This window comes from Aedes albopictus, chromosome 2 (assembly GCF_035046485.1).
Source record: "Aedes albopictus strain Foshan chromosome 2, AalbF5, whole genome shotgun sequence".
NCBI classification, from domain to species: Eukaryota; Metazoa; Arthropoda; class Insecta; order Diptera; family Culicidae; genus Aedes; species Aedes albopictus.
In genome coordinates, this window is record NC_085137.1 from 471661882 (window position 1) to 471679993 (window position 18112).

At 39.3% G+C, this 18112-nt stretch overlaps 2 protein-coding genes across 2 annotated transcripts; one reads left to right on the top strand and one right to left on the bottom strand.

The window, feature by feature from the left end:
* Positions 1 to 6387: 6387 nt before the first annotated feature.
* On the top strand, positions 6388 to 7231 carry LOC109414834 (uncharacterized protein C7orf50 homolog). Its single transcript, XM_019688677.3, has 2 exons — positions 6388 to 6591; positions 6650 to 7231. The coding sequence occupies exons 1-2, from the start codon at positions 6504 to 6506 to the stop codon at positions 7195 to 7197; spliced, it is 636 nt and encodes a 211-aa protein (XP_019544222.2). The 5' UTR covers positions 6388 to 6503; the 3' UTR covers positions 7198 to 7231.
* Positions 7232 to 16718: 9487 nt separating this feature from the next.
* On the bottom strand, positions 16719 to 17695 carry LOC109418062 (thioredoxin C-1). Its single transcript, XM_019692231.3, has 2 exons — positions 17236 to 17695; positions 16719 to 17169 (listed from the first exon to the last, which is right to left on the bottom strand). The coding sequence occupies exons 1-2, from the start codon at positions 17433 to 17435 to the stop codon at positions 16923 to 16925; spliced, it is 447 nt and encodes a 148-aa protein (XP_019547776.2). The 5' UTR covers positions 17436 to 17695; the 3' UTR covers positions 16719 to 16922.
* Positions 17696 to 18112: the final 417 nt, after the last annotated feature.

The following is an 18112-nucleotide window of genomic DNA, read 5'->3' on the forward strand; positions in this document are numbered from 1 at the left end:
TTTAACGGTCTTTTTCAAAATTTGATAGTTGGCCAACTGCCCAACCATGGCGCTCGCATAGTTTTTGTTCGAGTTTGACGTTTGCTCACTACCGCCACCTAGTTATTGGTCGGCCAAACTTAGTCCTTTTAGCATTGGGCGAATATGTTTCCGTGACTATGATTTGAATCGAAAAATGTTCGAAGTGTTACGTCTGTTTGTCTGTGCTAAGGGTCTGTTCCAATTGGAGAATTAAAATTAATTTTCACTTAAACTTGACAGTTCGATAATTATTTCCTTAGAAGAACTGTCAAGTTTAAGTGTCGGACTGTCAAATTTAAGTAAAAAATTTGTTTAAGTGAAAATTAATTTTAATTCTCCAATTGGAACAGACCCTAAAATCCGAATATATCTAGATTGAGTTTAAATAAGGGCGAAAGTAACATGAGAGAGTTCTCTTCATCGACTCTCTCTTCTTCAAATTAAAGTGACAAGATGCAAGTATGATTGCACTTTTTGGTCATAAATGGCTAGGTTTCAATGCAATCTAGCGTCTAAAGCGCAGTTTCGAGTTCTAAAGAAATCGCTCAAGAGAATTCTTGAGTGATTCCTGGCAGAAACTTTCTTCGGTGACTGCCATTTGAACTGTCATTTCTTCGCTACTGCGTACTGCGATCGAAGAAAAACCGGTTTCTTGAGCGATTCAGGCAAGGAATTTCCCATGCATCAAGATAGGCTGAGAAATTCCTTCTGAACTGCAAACAGTCCTTAAGCCAAGGGGTTGGTCACTCGGCACATTGTGCCCGGCACACATGCCGGCACATCTCGGCACACATGCCGGCACATCTCGGCACAATCCGGCACACATGGGCACAACATAGAAATCCAACTTTGCGGTACCCTGATAAAAAATATCATAAAAATACGATAAATTTTATTGTTACAACACCATTTTTTCCAAAAATATTCACCATTAAACGTATTGTAATTAAAACAGCACACTCACCATCACCCCTATTGTTCTATACCATCCGGCGAATGGTAAATGGCACTTTTACAATAAAAAATGGTGGTCGTTATGTATCTTAACCATAAAATTTTGAGAAAATTTTCATACACTTTTTCGCGAAAAACAATAGCATGTATTGTGTTTTTATGAGACATTTTTAGGGCAATTTTCAAAAGAAAACCATATATCTTAATGTTTTTTCATTGTTCTTACAATACAAATACAATTAATTGAATGGCGTCAAATAAATCCTTGTTGCAATAAAAATACAATAATATTTGTTGTTATTTGTAAGCAGTTTTCGCTTTTGAAAATTCATAGTATTTATATTTCCCGCTAACATTTATATCCAGCATTTACGAGCACTAACAGCCGCCAGAATGATATGCACATTTTATGATAAGAGTCAAACACTCTGATGTCTGTCTGGTATGTGTTGCTTGGCAGCTGTTGATAAGATCTATCATCAATCTTTTCAAATAACTGCCAAATATCACAAGTCAGACCTCAGGTCGTATGATTCATACCATAAATCGTTTACAATTCATGTGGCCATTAGAATCTGTAAATGCTGAAGAAAAATGTTACCGAGAAATATGAATTCTTTGGTTTTTCAAAGGCGAAATCTGTTTACATAACAACAAATATTATTGCATGTTTATTTTAACATCGGTTCAATTGACCCCATTAAACAAATTATATGTGTATTGTTATCAATGGTAGTTTACTATTTTCTAGATTCCTTTAATTTATTGGAAAACATTAGAAAAAACATTGTTCATCTTTTCCTTGTCGTAACGTCCTCGCTTGGCTAAAACCTGCTTTTCAGCTAGTTTTCTATAACTACTTCCTCAGTTATTCATTGAGAGCTTCCTCTGCCAACACGGCTTGACATCTGTCAGTCGTTGAAGTTTTAGCGAATAACATTCGATAACCGAAACATCTACTGTACTCAAATTTAAAACGAAAACTATAAAAAAATATGTCGTGATTTTGTATTTGATTATACAAACATGATCCAAGCAACAATAATGTTTATTGTTATTTATTTGTTACGAATTGTTTTTAAGTGTAATTGAGAAATAAACTCTTTTTTAATAAAAAGTCCATGAGAACTTTGCAGGCACTTTTGCAACTATATAAAAACAACTTAATAGTAGTTTACGCAACAAGGTGCAGAATGAAGATTTTTACAGCACGAGTCGTACATTTATCCAACGAGGCTTGCCGAGTTGGATAATTACGACGAGTGCTGTAAAAATCGAGTTCTGCACCGAGTTGCGTACAACGTTTTTTGCAATTTCATAAGTTACCGCTTGAGGATAGTTTTAACAGAACTTTTCCATCAAACTGCACACTGATGTTCATTGCTATATTTAAGAAAATCTGATCATAGCAGGTTGTACTGTGCAGTTGTCACAATTTTTCAAAACTGCGTCCAGAAAGCATCAAGAAATTGATCAAAACTAAAAACAGTGCTGTAATGGTTCATTACGCAACGCAAATCAGTGCTGTAATGAACCATTACAGCACTGTTCATTTGGTGTGGGAAAGTAGGCCATTTCCTGTCAGATTTGCGTGAGGTAAAACAGCCTATTACGATGAGAAATTGCAAAAATTAATTTTTACTGATAGTAACTTTAAATTATTATAGAACTATTGAAAAAAAATCGAATCAATTAGTCACTAATAAAGCTAATGTTAACTTATTGTACGAACTATATGGGCTTGATTTCTATTGTAAAAAGTAACAATAAATCTACTATGTGTTTTATTGTGAACAATAAAACCAGTCATATGTTAATAATATTTACCATGTAATGAATGGTGATTTTTTATCCGGGTATGGAATCAAACTGTCATTATACTTACGATTGCAAAAAATCCCTTCATACAGATTCTAGACAAGTGTTCTGGGTGGAATTTTGTCGGTAAACACCGATTAGACCAATAACATTCGCCAAAAATAGACAGGATTATAATTAGCGCAAAAACATTCTAAGAAAATATTCCACTGGGCACATTCGGCACACCTCCGGCACGTTCGGCACACTTCGGCACACACTGAAAAACAACCGGCACAGTTTAGGCACATATTGGCACACGCTCAAAAATCACGGCACAAATGAAGTGTGCTGAATGACCAACCCCTTGTTTTAAACTGTATTTTACCATTTGAAAATAAACATTGAGGTATAATCATGTGCTTTTTCTTAGCTTTCAATATATTTTTTAATTATTTTTAATAAATAAAATAAGGACCATCAATCAAAACAAAACATGATACATTTTAATAGTTTTCTCTTATACTTAGTATAATGCGCGTAATAAACATTATTAGGAAAAGTACACGAAAGGTATAAGACAAACTTATACTTTTCATAATGCTTTTCTAATATGATTGAAAAAGATTTTACATAATTTTCATTGGGCAAACGAAATGGCAAAAATGTATAACATTTTCTTATACATTTAGGGTCTGTTCCAATTGGAGAATTAAAATTAATTTTCACTTAAACTTGACAGTTCGATGATTATTTCCTTAGGAAAACTGTCAAGTTTAAGTATCGAACTGTCAAATTTAAGTAAAAATTAATTTTAATTCGCCAATTGGAACAGACCCTTAATAAGGATTTTTCTTTTCGCAGATTTTTTCAAAATGAGACCTCAAAAATCTGGATAAATCCAGATAAATCTGGAAGGTTGGCAACGCTGCTTACAGATAGATTAACACGGGAAATCTGGACACAAACCACTACCACACAGAAATTTGGATTGGTCAATAGGTCAAGCCCTAGGCTACGCCAAGGGGTTGGTCATTCAGCACACTTCATTTGTGCCGTGATTTTTGAGCGTGTGCCAATATGTGCCTAAACTGTGCCGGTTGTTTTTCAGTGTGTGCCGAAGTGTGCCGAACGTGCCGGAGGTGTGCCGAATGTGCCCAGTGGAATATTTTCTTAGAATGTTTTTGCGCTAATTATAATCCTGTCTATTTTTGGCGAATGTTATTGGTCTAATCGGTGTTTACCGACAAAATTCCACCCAGAACACTTGTCTAGAATCTGTATGAAGGGATTTTTTGCAATCGTAAGTATAATGACAGTTTGATTCCATACCCGGATAAAAAATCACCATTCATTACATGGTAAATATTATTAACATATGACTGGTTTTATTATTCACAATAAAACACATAGTAGATTTATTGTTACTTTTTACAATAGAAATCAAGCCCATATAGTTCGTACAATAAGTTAACATTAGCTTTATTAGTGACTAATTGATTCGATTTTTTTTCAATAGTTCTATAATAATTTAAAGTTACTATCAGTAAAAATTAATTTAAGTTGTTTTTATATAGTTGCAAAAGTGCCTGCAAAGTTCTCATGGACTTTTTATTAAAAAAGAGTTTATTTCTCAATTACACTTAAAAACAATTCGTAACAAATAAATAACAATAAACATTATTGTTGCTTGGATCATGTTTGTATAATCAAATACAAAATCACTTGACATATTTTTTTATAGTTTTCGTTTTAAATTTGAGTACAGTAGATGTTTCGGTTATCGAATGTTATTCGCTAAAACTTCAACGACTGACAGATGTCAAGCCGTGTTGGCAGAGGAAGCTATCAATGAATAACTGAGGAAGTAGTTATAGAAAACTAGCTGAAAAGCAGGTTTTAGCCAAGCGAGGACGTTACGACAAGGAAAAGATGAACAATGTTTTTTCTAATGTTTTCCAATAAATTAAAGGAATCTAGAAAATAGTAAACTACCATTGATAACAATACACATACAATTTGTTTAATGGGGTCAATTGAACCGATGTTAAAATAAACATGCAATAATATTTGTTGTTATGTAAACAGATTTCGCCTTTGAAAAACCAAAGAATTCATATTTCTCGGTAACATTTTTCTTCAGCATTTACAGATTCTAATGGCCACATGAATTGTGAACGATTTATGGTATGAATCATACGACCTGAGGTCTGACTTGTGATATTTGGCAGTTATTTGAAAAGATTGATGATAGATCTTATCAACAGCTGCCAAGCAACACATACCAGACAGACATCAGAGTGTTTGACTCTTATCATAAAATATGCATATCATTCTGGCGGCTGTTAGTGCTCGTAAATGCTGGATATAAATGTTAGCGGGAAATATAAATACTATGAATTTTCAAAAGCGAAAACTGCTTACAAATAACAACAAATATTATTGTATTTTTATTGCAACAAGGATTTATTTGACGCCATTCAATTAATTGTATTTGTATTGTAAGAACAATGAAAAAACATTAAGATATATGGTTTTCTTTTGAAAATTGCCCTAAAAATGTCTCATAAAAACACAATACATGCTATTGTTTTTCGCGAAAAAGTGTATGAAAATTTTCTCAAAATTTTATGGTTAAGATACATAACGACCACCATTTTTTATTGTAAAAGTGCCATTTACCATTCGCCGGATGGTATAGAACAATAGGGGTGATGGTGAGTGTGCTGTTTTAATTACAATCCACTTATCCGCGAGCGGTAATGGCGGCGGCGGGCACAAAAAACAGATTCGAATTTTGACATTTCGTGGGGATCGCAATCGGTTGGCGCCATCAAACGGTAGGTGAAGGGGTGAGGAGGAGAACGAAATTGTTTTGACTTTCCCCCAAGAAACGTCAAAATCTGAACCGGTTGGACATGCCCGCCGCCGCCATTACCGCTCGCGGATAAGTGGATACGTTTAATGGTGAATATTTTTCGAAAAAATGGTGTTGTAACAATAAAATTTATCGTATTTTTATGATATTTTTTATCAGGGTACCGCAAAGTTGGATTTCTATGTTGTGCCCATGTGTGCCGGATTGTGCCGAGATGTGCCGGCATGTGTGCCGAGATGTGCCGGCACGTGTGCCGGGCACAATGTGCCGAGTGACCAACCCCTTGGGCTACGCCCTATCCACTTATCCGCGAGCGGTAATGGCGGCGGCGGGCATGTCCAACCGGTTCGGATTTTGACGTTTCTTGGGGGAAAGTCAAAACAGTTTCATACTCCTCCTCACCCCTCTACCCTCCACCAACCGATTGCGATCCCCACGAAACGTCAAAATTCGAATCGGTTGGACATGCCCGCCGCCGCCATAGGCCTTTTCAGCTGACAGGTCCGTGTATGCCACTGTTTACAACCGCCGAACAAAGGCGCAAACGCTGAACTGTCATTTTCATAGGAGAACTGTCAAAGGCCCGAAAAATCAGCTGATTTAAGACGTCAAATGAAAAGGCCCATTACCGCTCGCGGATAAGTGGATACGCGAGCACCTCCAGGTTATGCACATGTTTCGTTAAAACTGGCATCCCTGTTTACCAATGTTGAAAACAATAACATGGTACGCAGCCACCTGAGTATGTTTTGATCAGCGCACATGCCGTTGCCGGAGTTTGCCGAAACTGCAAATTTTATAAATTTTATTCGGCAATAGTAACTATTTAAACAGTTATCTTTACCTTAAAATTATGGGTAAGAAAAAGGATAAAACAGCCAAAGTTCCGCTAGTGGAAGAAACCGCAGAAGCTGAGCCAAAAGTCGCCAAATCGAAGAAAGGTAAGTGATACAAAACTCTTGTAGAATCTCGCGGTTTTAATCGGCTTCTTCATTTCAGAAAAACGGAAAAAGTCCTCCGATCCTGCAAGCAGTAATGATCCCGCACCAGATGATGCACCATCATCCACAAAGAAAGCCAAGCTAGAAGAGCCGTCCGACATCACAGCCGGAACGAGCATCGACCAGGCGCTCCTCGTCAATCCCGCCCTCAAGCTGAACAAAAAAACCAAACGGGCAAAGAAGCGTGAGAAACACGCCAAGAACAAGGACGAGCTCAAGCAGAAAGCTCGGGACCGCGAGAAGGAAGAGTGCCGCCAGTATTTGCAAACCTGGCAGGACAGCAGGGACAAGTGGAAGTTCCAGAAGATCCGGCAGATCTACATCCAGAAGCACGTGTTCGACGAGCAGTACTTGGACGGGGCCATTTGGCCGGTTGCGCTGGAGTACCTTTCGGGGACGAAGGGATCGGCGCGGACGGAGCTGACCAAACAGGCCGAGTCCGTTATCAAGGAGCTGGATGCACAGGTTAAAGAAAGTGGGGAAGATGGGCTGCTGGAAGGAAGTAAGTATCAACGGGCAAGGGAGTTGCTTCAATATATGGGGTGAGGGGGGATTAAAAAGAGCGTATGGATCGAAAGAAGTTTGGTTTTGAGTTTTCAGAGAACATCCATGTATTTTTAGTTTAGTTAGTCTATGGGGTAAAATTAGTAGGTATGTATCTAATTCTTCTGATGCTCTGCTTGATAAATGCTGCCACCTAGTATAAGAGTTAAGGGTGCGGTTCTTCATGTATTATAACACTTTTAAGTGCTGCAGGGCTTTTTCAGACTTTTGAATAGCCTTTACTTTGACATGTCTCCATTCTGGTCGAACTATGTATTCTCTGGTGCTTCGAGAATGTTTGAAGAAAAACTGTTTCTTCAAGAATGAATTGAACAAATCTTAGCCTTTTCGCAGAATCTGGGAGATTCTTAGAAGATTGAACCTAATTTTACCGAAGTGGAATCAGGTACAGTTACTGTTGAGAATCACTGAACATTCTCTCAACTCTCGCCGCTCTGCTTGCTCGCCGATGGCATTTCAATGTGCGACCGATTGATGCACAAAAGCAGACTTTTGTCTTAGAAGCTTTGTAACCGTCATTGTATATACGTGTCGCGTCAATGTAATGTAGTTTTCATGTTCAATAAAGTTACATTTTAATTTGTTTATTCGCTTACACCTGGAGTATCATTACACTACCGTGTGTCTCGGCCACCCCGAACTCCAGGTTGTAACAGTTACATATTAAATTATAAGAAATTCCATAATTGGATTCACAGCTATCACATACAAATGAATCAGCTTGCTGAATATTGTAATTGTAATTTTACAGGAATGCCTGGAGAAAATACTGTAGAATCCCTGGAGGAATAAATTCTAGATAAATTTCAGGAGGATTCTGTGGAGGAATTTCTGCAGAAATTCCTGGAGGAATTCTGGGAGGAATCCCTGGAAAAAAATCTGAGGAAATCTTTTGAGGAAACCTTAGAGAAATTTGGAATGATCTCTAAAACAATTCCTGAATAAATTTTGAATAGGAATACCTGAAGGAATCTGGAGAGTGGCGAGAAACTTCTGGAGAAATCTTTAGAGGAATTTCTAGACGAATCTAGATGGTTTTTTTATAGAAATCCCTGAAGGAATTCTCAGAGGGATCCCTGGAAGAATTCCGAATCCCTTGAAAAATTCGTAGAGGAATACCAGGAATAATTCATGAAGAAATCGCAGATGGAATTCTTGGAGAATTTCTTAGAAGCGTTCGCGGTGGACTCCTTGCAGCAGTTCCTGAAGAAATCCCTTGAGGATTTCCTGAAGAAACTTCAAAAAGAATCCCGAAAGCAATTTTAAGTAATGGGTTAATTTCTGGAGGAGTTCCTAAAAGAATACAAGGGGAAATTCATGAAAAAAGAGTTTCTGGGAATCTTTGAAGAAATTTAAAAATAAGGTGTTCTTGAAAGAATCATTCAAGACATTCTCGGCAGGCTTGATAATCCTCCTCGAAATCAAAAGAGTTTGGCAACATGCTCTAGAGCGGTGTTTTGCTTTTGCCTCGTCGCGAGGGAGCGAACGAACCCCAAACAGAGAGGCAATAAAAACTGAGCGAGGAAGAGGGGAACGAAAAAAGAGTCGATGATTATTTCGGGTTTTTGAGTGCGATTTTCGCCTCGAGAGTCTTTCTTTGTATTATGCTTTTGGTCGAAATACAAAGTGCCCGAACGTGCGATAATTGACTTTAAACCTGCTTAGAAATGTCGCAACTCAATTTGGATTAGTGCATATTGTTGCTCTTAATTAGCTTAATGATGCGCAACAGAAAAAATAGATTCAAATTTACTTCGCAGCTGCAACTTCGCATAGTGCTTCTAGCGACGACTTCGATTTGGTGGTGCGACGATAATATGGGAGTGGAACTCGCGAGAGCTTTTTGAGTGTGAGTGGACGTGAGAAACATAACAAGCAATTATGAGTGTTGGACGAACTCCTCGCTGCGCGGCCAGCTCGCGCTCGGTGCTGTTGAGGATGTGCGTTGTGATTTCTGAGTTTTATTTTCCCTCAGAAAATCGCCAAAATCGCTTCCTCATTTTCTCGCGAGGGAGTTTCTGTCAAGCCTGATTCTCGGGAAGCCCAGAAGAAATTCTTGGAGGAATCCCAGAAAAAAATCATGGAGGAATCCCATGAAAAAATCCTGGAGGAATTCCAGGAAGAATTCCCGAAAAAACTGTGGAGGAACTCCTTGAGGAATCCGGGGGTAAAATTCCATCAAACAGGGAACCCCAATCCAAGGTGTCAGGCGACCCGTGCTGATGGATGAATGATTGAGGGGGTTTCAAAGATGCTCGATCGTTAACGTTGAACAATTCGTCATTGAAATCATCGTCATCATCAAACATTTGAAAGCAGTTTTTTCGTTCAAAACAAAAGTCTTTGCTATGAAAATATATTCACTGTACTCCACATAAGGAACAGAATGCAGTGAATATATTTTCATGGTCGATGTTTTGATTTACAGCGAGAAAACTGCTTTTTATTTTCCGAAAAATGATGACGGATGCTTGAGCCTTAACGGAGCCCGTAACGTGGGTAGATCACCTTTTCGTGCTTCGTTACGGAGTAAAATCGACCGAAACCTAGTGTCGTCCTACTTTTCCAATTTTGGAATATGCGTTCTGGCAATTCAAGGAATCATAGTAAACCAAACGCTTTTAGCAATATTTTGCTGAATTTTGCCGAGCTGAAGGGTTCAGCAAAGTTGTTTGCTGAACTTTCGGCAAAGTTTGCTGAATTTCAGCAAACGTGATCAGCAGAGTTTACTGAACAAATCAGCAAAATTTTGCTGAATTTCAGTGAAATGTTTACTGAAACCTTCAGCTCGGCAAAATTCAGCAAAATTTTGCTGAAACTTTCAATCGATTTTTGGTGTGTAGTCCTTGTCACTGGTATCGTGGTGGCTTACGGTCTCTGAATAAAATTAAGTTAACCAACTTTACTTTGCAGATAGTTAAAAACCTCGCCGTTCGAGGCTAAACTTGATGCAAAGGACATAAAATCGGCTTGGAGTTCCATTTATGTACTAACTCTTCAAAGATAGGTAAGTGCTGGTACACACTTGAACTACAAATTTGATCTCGGTAAATACGAATAACGAACTCAATCGGTAAAGCTTATTTTAACTGAAATGTCGTTAAAATTTGACAGTTTATCAAAAATAACTTGTCAAAAATAACGAAATTCGGTAGTATACGTTCATTACTGATTATCGGTAAACTATTTTGCCACAGCAATCGGCAATCTAATCATATCGCTGAATTTCGGTAAAGCGCAACTGTCAAACATAAAAACGGGAGCGTTGTCGTCTAGGTGCCATCTTCAAAAAAAGAAACCAGGATTTTTTGAAGCGAATCTCTTCGCTAGAAATATTATCTCGTAAGTAAAGAAATTAAATTCGCGTTAAGCTATGTATGCAAGGAACATACTAGAATCCTTATTACTGAACATATGTTCCATTATTGGAATGGTATTGCTGCTAATGTTAAAACCCGGGTTCTAAACTTCTTACTGGGGAGAATTTAGCAGTAAAACAAAGGTGATGCTAGGTTTCCGATGCATGGCCAATATCAGTACTCTTGTTTTGTTTTCTAAGAAAACAAAACAAAAATTGTATCAAAATCGATACTTTATTGCCCCTCAATGGCAATTAAGTAATGCGACATGCACTACACTAAGGATACGGGTAATGTCACAATAGATTTAAAAACTGGTCGCAGTGACAAACCCGAACAGGAATAGAAGGGAATCCTTAAAAAGTCCTTGGAGGAAGTACTACTGGCTTAATTCCTAGAGGCGTTCCTGAAAAAAAAATCCAATAGAAATTCCAAGGGAAATTCCTGGTGCAATTCTCAAAAATTTCCTGAGAGAAATTTTCAAAATAATCCCTGGAGTTGTTCCCGAAACAATCACAGAAGACATTCTCGGGATAATACCTGGATGATTTCTTGGAGGAAAACCTGGATAAATTCCTGAAGAAATGCCAGTGGATGGATGTTTTATACAAGTTTTTTTTTTATGGAATTTCTGGAATAATTTTTAGATAATCTCTGGTAAAATTTTCTGACAGGATTTCTGGAAGATATTCCTGCTGAAATACTTCGAATTATTCCAGATTGAATTATTGGAGCTATCCCTAGTGGAATTTTTGAAGAAATATTTGAAGTCTCCTAAGAAACCTCTGAAGGAACACTTGCAGAAATACCTAAAAGGATCTCTTTTGACATTCCTTTGGGAGAACTTCTTCGAGGAATCCTCGAAAAAAGCACTGGAACAATCACTGGAGGAACCTCTAAGAATATCCCAGGAGAAATTCCCGGAGGAATGCCTGGTGAAACCCCTACAGGAATTCTTGAAAAAAAAAAATCTCTGAAGCAACCCATGATAAAATCACAGAAGGAAGCTATGGAAAATATCCTGGAGGAAGTATCAGTTAAAAATTGTGAAGGAATCATGGGAGGAGTTCCTGGAGCATTTCTTGGAATAAACTCTAAAACAATCCCTGGAGAAGTTCCTGAAGAAATACCTTGAAGAATTTCTGAAGCTATCGTTGAATGAATTTGTAAAGAAATCCCAGATATTTTGTTCCTAACATGATGTTTGTTTGATTTTTTTTATTTACGTGTATTTTAACTTAGGCTAATTCTACACTTGTATGTTTGAATTGAATACTAGTGAAAATTCGTGAATTATGTGTTTATTACACTTAATACCAGCATATGGTATTACAAAGTTCTTCTTTTCCAATATCGGAAACGGTTCCGGCATATCTGGAAAATTTGTCATGTTGTTTTTGTATTCCATGAACAAACATCACAAAACTAGCCATTCAACCAAGCTTTTTATTTCTTAAAATTCTGTAATAAGATTGATGTAGTTCTCTTGGAGTAATATTACTATTACATATTTATTGTTCGTGCAGTTGAAAATCGAAATTTTGACACGCGAAAATTGATTTTTCTCCTAAACCGTGCGTCGGACGTACATCGGACACAGTTCGCTGGATAGAGGGCCAGGTCATGTAGTTAAATCTTTGTTGTTTAAAATTTGTTAATAAAACTATCAAAAACTACCCAAAAAAGGAAAACTCACCATGAATAGCATATAATAATATGTTGATGTTCTGCTCAACATATATTTTTCCAAAGATAATGATTTTTGATAGCTGGATTCACTGTGTTTTTCACTCAGTACGTCACAGACTCATTTTTATATGGAGAATTTAGTAAAAAATCAATATTTTGATATAAAAATTCTATCTGGTATATTCCACAAGGCTTCTCTCATCCTGCTCATACTCCTAAGCTTTCAATCTGTGATTATTTTTTACGATTTGATGTGTTTTCAGGGCACTATCAAAGTTACCCCAAAATAAATATCTGATTCTCGCTCATATGAAAAACTAAAAGTCACCAAAAATATTCAAGATTATCGAATCTTTCAATTGAAATTGGTAACTGATACCCCAGTATTTGTTTTAAAAATATAAAACTATGGGAAATATTGTTGCATGGGAAAATATTAGGAAAATTCGCTGAAAAACTATCAAAGTTACCCCGTTTTACGGTGCTTGGGATCTAGTTGATTTACCCGCTGAAAGGAACCGAATTGGCTGTAAAAAGGGCTACAAGATCAAGTGAGATGCGACAGGAAATATTTCGAGGTCAAAGCACGTTTTCTGGCCAAAGGATTCAGTCAGCGCTACGGAACTGACTATGATGAAGTTTTTGTTCCTGTACGGCAGACCACGTTTAGGATCCTGATGTCAGTTGCAGCAAAACGAGGAATGATTGTAAAGCAGTAAATATGACGTGAAGACAGCATTCCTCCACGGCAACCTTAAGGAGGAGATTTTTTATAAAGCAGTCTCCAGGGTTTACGGCTAAAGGACAGGAGGATAAGATGTGCCGTTTGAAGAAAAGTATGTATGGCAACACGTTCATGGCATCACCGATTACATGAAGATCTTTTTTTTAATTACACGTTTATTTTAGGCTCATGCGCCGACAAGCATAACGGAGCCGACATCAAGTTCATTTAAAGGAAGGGTTCAACCGATGTGAAGCTTGTACAAAAAGCTTTCAAATGGTCAACATTGATATGTGCTGGTATATGTAGACGATCTGATCGTTGCCAGTGAAGACGAAGAGATGATCGATGCTTTGGCTTATGCACTATCAAGAAGCTTCGAAATAAGTAGCCTAGGTGACGCACGGTATTACCTCGGAATCGAGATTGAGCGTGAGGAAGCTGGAGACTTCTACATCCACCAGAAGAAATACAATTCATCTGGACTAGAAGAAGCAAAACTATCAGCCTGGATACTGGACGGCAGACATGCAGAAGCAGAAGAAGCATTCCCAGGTAACCAATAAGCATTTGAATAAGCCGTATTTCTGTTTTATATCTGCATTTGACCTGCTTACTGCCGTATGATAGCAGTTCGATGGCTAAACTGCTCTATATTAGCAATTGAAATGCTACTTAAAATCTGACAGCAGTTATGTAGTATTTCAGATGCACGGTATGTTTTGATCAACAAGCAGCATAACTGCTACATTAGTGCCATAAAACTGCTAAGTGGGAGGAGTGATACTAAACCCACAACACATTTCCACTTTTTAATTTACGTTCCCCGGCTGTAGATGCCATTATCATTCGGGTGTCCAGTCATTTATAGAGTAGCAACTAAAAAACATGCTTTGGCAAATAAATTCCACGGTTTTGCCTACTTTCCAATACTCGATTTAATTATCAGCACATGCTGGACACATAGCATATCTGACGAAGCTACTGCCGGTGTAATATTCAAGCTTTTAATTGATCAAAACACCAACGCACATTATCTAACCATCTATAGCTTACATCGTAGCGAGGTTCAGCACCATCGTCAACCCGAGGATCGAGGGATCAAATCCCAATTTCTCCGAAATCAGCAAAAAAACAAGAACAGAATTTCAAAACGGGCCCCCAAGTCTCAAAAGTTGCACAGGAGAGTGAAGATAAAAATGGAAGAGAAAGAGAGGCCGTAAAATGGGCAGGGGAAATTTTTTGTTTTTATTTTTGACAATCTGGGGGGTAGGAAATTTAAGCATTAAATCAGCCGTATATTGGGCCAAAACCTGCATTTAAGTAGCACTTATGGCGCATATGGGGCAAATTAGCATTCAATGACCTGCCGTAAAGGCGCATATAGTGCCGAATTAATGCCATTTTTACTGCTTATTGGTTACCTGGGTTACTACCCGAAAACCATCAATATCAAAAACTGGTGGGACAATTACTCTACATTGCGGTAAACACTAGACCTGATATCTCTGCCTCGGTGCCAATCCTTAGTCGGAATGTTACCAAGCCTACCAAGAATGACTGGAATGAGCCTCAAAATTCGTTCGGTACCTAAAGGTACCTAATTGATCTGAAATTACGCCTCAGCAACCGGAAGGAGCAAACAGTACTTTGTGGCTACGCGGATGCAGACTGGGATGAATGCAGAAGCGACCGAAAATCAAACAGCGCATACGTTTTTCAATTTTCCAGAGGAACAATCTCTTGGACCTGCCGGCAACAAACATGCGTTGTCCACCGCGGAAGTACTATTGAAAGCGTCACAAGAAGCACTTTGGCTACAAAGGTTAGGACATGGAAGAAGATCAAACAGAAATCGTTATTTTTGAGGATAACCAAAGTTCCCAACAAACATTATTGCTGCAGGTACAATAGATGAATTAGCCGCTCTTAAGCTTGATTTTGAAAATTTTGGCTGTATAAGCGTTATTCAGTTGTCATTATTACTTGGTTTGCTTGCATATTATAGACACTATAGATTCCATAGACTCGCGAAGGCGAAGACAACTGTAGCCAAACGAACTGTCAGTTCGTGTAGCCAAACGAGCATGACGTCACGATTTCAATAGCGACAATGGATTGCGTGACGTCATATTCGCTCGGTACACTCTAAATTCACGGTAAAACACACTAAAATCGTATTGCTCAACCATGTCTCCGCGAGTCTATGGAATCTATAGTGTCTATATTGCATATATCTCTCTCTCTCTCTCTTCTTGGCGTAACGTCCTCATTGGGACAAAGCCTGCTTCTCAGCTTAGTGTTCTATGAGGGGCTGTCCATAAACCACGTGGTCATTTTTTTGGGACTTTTCAACCCCCCCCCCCCCTGCGTGGTCATTTGTCCATACAATTTTTTTAATTTGTCCATACAAAATGGTCATTGGCCGAACCCCCCCCCCCCCCTCTCCCAATGACCACGTGGTTTATGGACAGCCCCTGAGCACTTCCCAAGGCACTTCCACAGTTATTAACTGAGAGCTTCCTCTGCCAATGACCATTTTGCATGCGTATATCGTGTGGCAGGCACGAAGATACTCTATGCCCAAGGAAGTCAAGGAAATTTACTTTACGAAAAGATCCTGGACCGACCCGGAATCGAACCCGTCACCCTCAGCATGGTCATGCTGAATACCCGTGCGTTTACCGCCTCGGCTATATGGATTCGAAAAAATACAGCAATCGCACAAGCACATTGACACAAGGTATCGCTTTACTTTACGAAGGATCTACAGCAAATTGGTATTGTGAAGTTCATCTACTGTCCTACTGAAAAGATGATAGCAGATTTGCTTACCAAATCAGTTCCAAGAACTTGGTTTGAGGCTGTGGGACAATTGTGCGGTTTAGAACGTTGAGGAGGAGCAGCAAGGTTGACCATGACTATCCCACTTTAAGGAGGAGTGTTGGAATCATCGACAACGTAGAGTGCCATGAATTCATAATATAATCATAGTCCTATGCAGCGATCTATTGATGACAAGTATTTTTCGTTTTTGATTCAGTTCCAACCTGGGTTGGAACTGGATCAGATCACAGTTTCAACCCCAACCCGACTTCGGTTTCGCTTGTACTAAAGTTTGTTCGACGTTGTTTGTTTACACATTTTCCGCCGATCCAGTTCCAACCCAGGTTCAAAAACGAATTCGATATAAAAGAGATAGCTTCGCAGCAGTGGGTTCATTCGTTATCAAGCTCTCTTACAAGCAACAACTAATAAAGAAAATCAGTTTATTCAATTGTTAAATTAATCATTTCTTTCTGGAGAACACAATCCTGCTGGTCAAGTTCCAATACATTTGTGCAAAGTTTTTTTTTTCAGCCAGATCGTTCAGCAGACCGAGTCGACCTGAAAACCTCCGACCCAGCCGAAAGACGTCTGTTCCAACTCTTTCTACATTGAGTTCTCCAAATTTTATCTCAAGAAACCTAATGCAAGCCCTAGCCCATCCATATACGGGAGAACAAAAGTTGTTTACAAAGTTCTTACAAATTCTTAACACGGGAAACTTGAACACAAACCACTACCACATAGGCATCTGGATTGGTAAATTGATTCCACGATGAAGATCGTGTTTTCTGCTATACAGTCGCTGCTTAGCTAGCTAGATTGTAGCAATTAATTAAAACTTAATTTATCTTTACATTCAAATTAACAAGACTTTAGCACTTTTTTTTAACATTTCCTTTATTTCCCGCTCTCTCGGGTCTAAAAATAGTACGAACGGACAAGACAGAAGTCACTATTCCCTATGGGATCATCAATCAGAGTAAGCTCACCTCAACAAACGTGTTTCTACATTTCGGAAAGGATCTTTTCCCCTTCCGTCGTCTTCACCCCAAAACCATGCTGGAAAATGCCTCTTCCGGCGACTCGGTTCTCACTGGGATGACCACTCACTTCTCATTCTTCACAACCTTCTCGACCCAGTTCCGGAGCTTGTCCGTATCCTGAAGTCCCACCAGGCGCTGCTCCACCTTTCCATTACGGATTGCCAGCAGCACCGGAACCGAAGCAACCTCGTAGTCCAGCGCCAGGTCCGTGTGCTCGTCGATGTCCACCTTAGCCAGCTTAACCTTGCCCTTCTGTTCGCCAACGATCGACTCGATGCGGGGAGTCAACATCCGGCACGGACCACACCATCTATTACAACGGAAGCAGCGCAATAAATTTACAGATATGACGATTCCCGCAGTATAGGATACTTACGTCGCAAAAAAGTCCACAATGATGGGATCCTTGCTATCCTTCACCTTCTCCTGGAACTCCTGGGGGCTCTGGATTTTGAACACGCAGAACCGCGGCTGGCCGGTGCTGATGCAACGCTGTGGGACTCCTCCGGCTAGCAACCTTCCGACGACGGCGGGTGTCGCCCCACGGAACGAGATCAGTTTCGTGACGGAGTTCATCTTTTCGCTTGTTCAGCTGAAATTATCGCACTGATAAGACAACGGTGTGGACGGGGGCGGAACAGATAACACGGTGTTAATTTTGCACGACGACGAAATGCCGAATTGTCACGATGACGACGACGAACTCCTGCCAACAGCTGAACCTGATTCGCTTCGGCGTGATGATTGTGTTATGAAATCAGTGAACGTTTGACGGATCACGCAGGCAGCAAGCAACTAGCTGTGTGAGCTGTGTGCAAGGGGTTGAACGCGCGGTGGCGAGGTCACACCGCAAGGGTTGCTCAACGGGTGAGACGAAAGAAAGGGGCAGCCTTGAAGAGTGGTGCGGGTTGTGACGAAGTAAACAAGCAAAGAGAACGCGGTTACAGGTGTGGAAACGTCAAATTGAAATGGCTGCGTCGGAGTAATAGATCCAGGTTTCCGGCATTTTTTTACGATTCTACCAAATGTGCCTTTGCACGAATCTGGCCTACTGCTCACTCCCACTGAAAACTAGAAAACAGCGCGCACAGTAAAAGTCAAATTTGACTTTTACTGTGCGCGCTGCTTTCAAGTGTTCTGTGGGAGTGAGCAGGACAGGGCCAATTCGTACAGAGGCTCATTCTAGGGCTCATTCTACTGCGTAGCCTTACTAAAAAAAACAAGTTTGAAAAATAAAAATGTTATTTTCGGGA